Raw genomic sequence first — 6,245 nt, 5'->3', positions numbered from 1 at the left:
GAGTCGTACCTGAAGTGCGTCACCCAGATCGACTTTGGCAGATTGGAAAGCCCAGAACGAGCGCAGGAAATTTTGCCTGCTGGATACCCTCAGGATGGAGGTCGTGACAGGGAGGAACCGGTTGCTCTAGAGATTGGGGATGTTCAAGAAGTGCAGGAAGAGCTAAGAAGCGATTGGAATGCGCCAAATGGGCGGCTCCCTGACGAAGGCGACCAAGCAAGACTAGAGAACATTGAAAAGAATATGGATAATCGACCAAAAGAGCAAGAAAATGAAGAGCGGACGGCGAGAGAGCGACGGAAAAACGCAGCGAAGAAGGAAGATCAGAGACGGGAAAGACTTGCAAGGCAAGAGAGAGCAAGACAACTCAAGAAAGAGAAATCTGAAGTGAGTGGGGAGCAAAAGAAGACCAGAACGCAGGGAAGGGACGAGCAAGAGAGAAGTGTAAAGGAAGACGAAGGAATGCGTCGAAAACGCACCACACAGATCGACTGGAGGATGCTTGAAGGACAACCTATGCCCAAAGAGAACACCGGTCAGCGTCCAATCATGGAAAACGAAACCGTACGCGGAGCAGTGGTGCTTGATTCTGACGTCATCAGGACGACAGGTCAACAACCCACTAACCTGACCGCGGAACAACCCAACCCTCAAAAGATTCGTATACATCTCAAAATATCTAGGGGGCCTAGTGGTGGGGAATGGCAAGATCTGCCCTCACACGACGTGGACCCTTTCGAGCCGGCAGATTTCATGCGATTCTTAAGGAAATACACTAGAAAAGACGCCGAAAACCCGTGGAATGTGTTCGCCGGGTCCCACATGATAACCCCATTGACAAAATTTGAAGACATTATCAGAGGGGGAAATGACACCTTGTATATCCATCGAGGTGGAATTATCGACACCCATCTCCATCCTAATTCTCCTGCCAGCAAAAAAAGCCGGTCTTGAGTATATAAAAAACGAATGTCCTGCATTTTTCCTTGTTTCATCTTCCATTTTCGACATGTCACCACTAAGTAAGCCTGATTAATACCGAATACGCTATTCCTGTTTACTTCCCGTATAGCTTCGAGGAAAGAAAATTGCGAGGAATGATCTGGCCGACGGCGTAGGGACAGTTGGCCGACGAAGGACATGCCCGCCTATGGATGAGCGAGAGCCTTCCCATCAGATGTGGTTAACCGTCTAGTCCCCGGGCTGATATTCTAGTTCCTCCAGCCTAACTTTCTTATCTGCCATTGGGCGGACTAGACTTCGCAACCGATCTCGAAGGTCATTGCTTCCAGACACTGGATTAATCAGCAGGGATCTGAAGTCAGCCAAGTGGGCTTACCCATCACCAACGTCTCTCCTTTCTCGCCCGATTCCTCCTGTACCCTTTTGATATGTCTACCTGCCACCTCTTCCTGGATAATGGTTTCCAAATCTGCCAGACCACTGTACGCGATCGCGCGTTTTCCGAATGGCACTCTATCCTGGCTTGCCCAGTGGATGTAGACCGAAATGCTGAGGATCTATACTCCAAGTCAGGCTGAATTTTCATGGTATAGGTTATTGTAGCTTACCTTCCCCTTGGTTGACTTCTCGTCGCTCGTATCGCCGGTGGTGTTATCGACACTAAGTGTATCCCCGACGAGCGCATCATTCAACAGGTCTGCTGCGGCATACCCCAGATCTAATGTAGTTGAGTGTTATGCATTTAGAGAAGGGGTATCTGATGGCCGTACCTTTGGTCTCTAACTGCCACACCAAATGGATTCGACGAGTGCGAATCTTGCAGGCATTATACCCATGAATGAGCTGCTTCAGGTAAGGAAGGTGCGAGACGATACCAAAGCCATCCGCCATCATTAGCACCGTCTCATAGGTTCCAGCTGGGACAGTGGTACCATGGGGTCCACTGAACAAAGCTCTGTATAAAGTGCCGCCCTCACGGCTCGAGTCCGAATATCGCAAAAGCTTTCTAGTCAGGCCGTCACGTGGTTCTATAAAAACGTCCAGGGACTCCAGACTTTCGTCCGACCAAGAAGTTATCATGAAAGGATGGCTCTGCAGGCGGCCGAACCGTGGAATCCACAAGCAGATGTATTGTCCCGGCTTTACCTGGAGTGGTGAGGTGAGGCGTACTTGGAGCGTCATCACTTCTTGCTCTATGATGACGTGCTCTCTGCTGAGCATCTCTTTGATATTGGTGACCTTGACTCTGGCGAACCCATTCCCGACCACTCCGGTTTGGTACATGATGAGCCCGCCTTGGACTAGAATGGTCAGCAAGAATGTACCCATCGTAATGTAAGTATACTTTTGTGGAAGAGAATGGATCTTCCTTAAGTGGCTCCATATGCTGTATGTCGCAGTAACAGCCAATATCTGATGCAAGCGAAGGAAGAACTCGTAAAAATGACGCCGCAGAAACGGGTGTGAGAGAGGCACGAGGAGCCCCCACGCTATTGTCCCCTGAACTCTGTCAGTTCTGTTGAGCGGGTGTAATTAACTCTAGGAAACGTACAATCAATCCAAAGAGGTTTTCTGAGATACTCAGAGGAAATGCTTCCTTCTCCATGAGAACAGCGATAACGTGGAAGCCCAACAGGACCGACGACATTAGTCCTAAGGAGCGATGAACTCGCCGGTACGTGCGTAAGGTGATGCCCATGAGATCAGCTGGGAAGCTAAGATGAGGGCCCGCCATGAGGGGGATCAGGTTAATGAGGGAGAGATTTGCCGCTCGAAGACCGGCCATGGAGACAGAGCCCACGTTGAAGCAGACACAGAAGATGTTGACGCCGCTGTAGAGAAGTCCGGCAATGACACCGGCCGGGTCCCACACACCAGTTAACCGGTGACGAAGCCGTGGATACACGAAATACTTCAGCGTGAGTGGAGCGACCTTCTTCCAACCGAGCACAACCAACTGGCGGAAGTTCAGGAGAATAAGGAGTAGCACCAAGCCGCCCACGCCAATCGCATAGGCTTGAGTAATATCCATATCGAAGGTCAGAAAATGAAGCAGGATAACAACCATGCACGAAGGGAAAAGGAGTGGCTACGAGGGTTGAGGAGCCTATTGAAACACGGAAAGAGGGTGAATCTGAAATATAATCAAGTACACGTTTAGACTCAACCCTTAGAAAGGGAGCTGGGACTGGATCCAGACACTGAGCAATCGCGGCCAACTTTGGCATATAGAAGCCGCATTGGAGCCAGAATAGGATCCTCTCCGCGACAAATTCATCCTCGTCTAACTGGGTGGCAATCTGTAGCCCCTAAATGGGGCAATCGAGGTAATATCTGCCAGTCCCTGGAGATTTCTCTTTCCCCAGGGCCGGCGGAACAATGGACTCTAACTAGGTCAGGATTACACCCCCTGGAAAACTGATGTTCCTCACTTACCTTCAAGAGCCTCTCTGCCGAAGTGGCAGACGTCGTCTCAGAGAGGAATCTGGCCGCCAGAGAATCGGAAGGCCACCGGCTGAGGTCGTCTACTCCGACGGTACCATCAACTTTGGCGTATTTCTGCATCAGCTCCATCGTGATGAAGCCCAGCGCCCGAATATCTCTTGACCCCGGACTGCCCTGACGGCAAGGTCGACAAAGCTCCTGGTTAGCTGTGATCTCAGGTCAGCTTCACGTAGACAATCAAGTAGGGCTTACCTCCCTATCTTCACCTCACCAGCAACGTTTATGAGAGTGGTCGAGGTGGTCAGGGAGCCATGTTCCAGTCCTTTTGTCGCAAGATACACAAGTCCGTTGAGGATCTGCCACAGTTAGTCGGTTCACTCGGGAGAGTTGATACACAGAACCTCCCTGCCCTAATATCGATGTCAGTTGATCCTCGTCGAGGTGTTTCGGAAAGCCGGTGAAAAGGCTCAGGGACATCGGCATGTGTTCGAAGACAACGTAGAATGATTCGTCATAGAGAAATATGTCTCTCACGGACACGATATTCTCATGTTCAAGCTGTTGCAACATACGACATTTTATTTCGCCGTTGTGAATAGAGAAGCTCTTCACAGAGACGACGTACGGCGTGGTACCCTCCCTTTTAGGAGGGATGATAATGTCATCGGACCACGGGTGTCTGACCTCGGCCACGTCCACCATGTCGTCGTCTTCCTCGCCAAGCCGTATGCAATGGCTTTTTCTGTACTTTTCCCACGGGGATTGGTGCTTTACAATCAGGGTATTCTCCGTCCCATGTCCGAGTGCTACTGGGGGGCTCAGGGGCTTCGAACCAGATGCTGAGGTGGTACGATAGATTCCGGACGAGAGGGCTCTCGGGAGTCCTGCTGCTGAATTAAATCCAGTGCCATGGCGACTGGGAGTTTCACTATCCGTATGGTGATCTTCCTGGCGGGTCACGCTCTGAGAAGGCCCCCTAAACCCTCTGATGGCATCAAAGTCGATGCGTGTCCGGCGGTTTAAAGAGTTCGATGACATCTTGACCACACGAATGGCTAAAGAGAAGACCAGAGCAAACGGTACAATCTGTTTAAGGAAGGTATGTGAGGTTTTGAACAAAATTGAGGCAAGGGTGGTGGTCAATCCTAAGAGACGAGAAACGACGTTCGATCTGAACTACGAAGTGGCCAGAGCCGGTATGTGCAGCAAATCGCACGCCTCCACCCCCCCCCCCCCCCCGGGCCTATTTTGGCCCTTGGGGCCCAATCCAGAAATGGTGCTGAGCTCAACGGAATGAGGCACCCCTTCTGGGTCCGAATGGTGAATAGCGTTGTCACTTAAGAGTACTGCAGAGCTCGACAGGGTGGTACATAGCTTCATTAAATGATATGGGCAGCCCACCAGTGGTAAATTGTTCATCGTCCCACCTGTTACAATTATTCGTACTTACACCACCATGCTCAGAGAAAAGCTTTGGCTCAAAATAGGTGTGTCACTCGCATTCGTGGCCGCATTAATCTGCTGCACGGTTTTGAGCTTTGAAGTGCTTTGCACTAAGGACGCCATGGAGGCGGGTATCGTTACCTTCACTGTGAGTGAGTTTCACTGTTAATATGTTGGCTGAGGTAGATCGCTGATGTATTCTTCCACAGTTTAAGGCCGCCACCGCACATGTACCGCTTCGTGCAAGGGGCCTAATCCGGACGGCCGTGCCCGAAGCCGGGAGCGTCGTAAGCAATGTGGCAACTGAAGCCTCAAGAGCTCCCGGCCAAGTTAACAGCATCGCAAGCGCCGCCGCGACAGCCGTCAATGGCGCCAGCACGGCGATCCCCAGGAATCTCTCCATCGGCACAAACCAATACTGCGTGGGGTTCAGCGACCGTGTCGAATGTCATCAATTGCCTGTGAACATATCTAGGATGGTACCCCAGGCTGTTACAAATATTCTGAGCAACCAAAAGGAGGATTTGGATCACCTGCGCAGCATCTTCTCAAAAGCTACCCCTGGATGGATCCGGGATCCTTTCATTATCGGCATAGCGACGACCCTGGTGATCGCTGTCGTCTTTCTCAACTCTATATTCAGCTGGCCCTTCGGCGCTGGTACTCTATTGCAAGATCTGACGTTGCCATTAATGCCCAGATTGTTTATTGGGCTCTTTTGTTGCGTCTCTTACCTCCTTCCAACAATTGTTCTTTACCTTCTCTACTCCAAGTCCAAAGACCTCTCTTCCGAGATCAGGGCTGATCAGGGTCCGGTCGGCAGCTACTGCTGGGGCACTCTCTTTTTGGCTCTACTAATGACGGCAATGATGACTTTTGTTCACATCTTGGTCTGATGATAACCGATCAAAGGTCGTTAACTTTCATGGTGGCTCAATCAAATACACAGGTTATCATTTTCGACGCCATACCATACAATGTGAATGAGAAACTTGGACAGTAAAATTGGGTGGTAAGGGTGTATGTTTGGATAGGAGCCCACAAGATCACATTTCTGAGGTTTACCGTACTTGTGACCTGCTTGACCAAATCGGGGCTGAACAGTTGTACCCTCAGAAGTATTTGAAGCGCACCCAACACTTGGAGGAGCGAGCTTGATTTGCTTGAGGGCTCGGATATGGATTGATGGTGCAATCGAGCAGTGCTCGGCCACCACGTTGCCCGCTCATGACCGAAAGTTACTTTCGAAGTCACTCTCTTCTACCTCACCTGGGCCCTCGTCCTGTCCAATTACTCATATAACTGCTCTATGCGTGACAGTCGCTTCAACTCCTTCTCCAGACGAGCATACCGTTTCTTGCGGCTGACCCAATCATGATGACGCCTCGCTTGCT

At 50.7% G+C, this 6,245-nt stretch overlaps 2 protein-coding genes across 2 annotated transcripts; both read left to right on the top strand.

The window, feature by feature from the left end:
- Positions 1-93: 93 nt before the first annotated feature.
- On the top strand, positions 94-954 carry PV06_11885 (uncharacterized protein; the record flags this gene model as incomplete). The annotated part of the gene is made up of 1 exon (XM_016413631.1): positions 94-954. A coding segment is annotated over one exon (861 nt), but the record flags the coding sequence as incomplete, so codon positions are not given.
- Positions 955-4,864: 3,910 nt separating this feature from the next.
- Positions 4,865-5,747, top strand: PV06_11884 (uncharacterized protein; the record flags this gene model as incomplete). Its single annotated transcript, XM_016413630.1, has 2 exons — positions 4,865-4,999; positions 5,061-5,747. 2 exons carry the CDS (start codon positions 4,865-4,867, stop codon positions 5,745-5,747), a joined length of 822 nt encoding a protein of 273 aa, XP_016255990.1.
- Positions 5,748-6,245: the final 498 nt, after the last annotated feature.

The sequence above is a fragment of the Exophiala oligosperma genome (assembly GCF_000835515.1).
Source record: "Exophiala oligosperma strain CBS 72588 unplaced genomic scaffold supercont1.96, whole genome shotgun sequence".
Lineage (NCBI taxonomy): Eukaryota > Fungi > Ascomycota > Eurotiomycetes > Chaetothyriales > Herpotrichiellaceae > Exophiala > Exophiala oligosperma.
The sequence above is the reverse complement of the archived record's forward strand: the minus strand, read 5'-3'. Positions and strand labels throughout refer to the sequence as shown.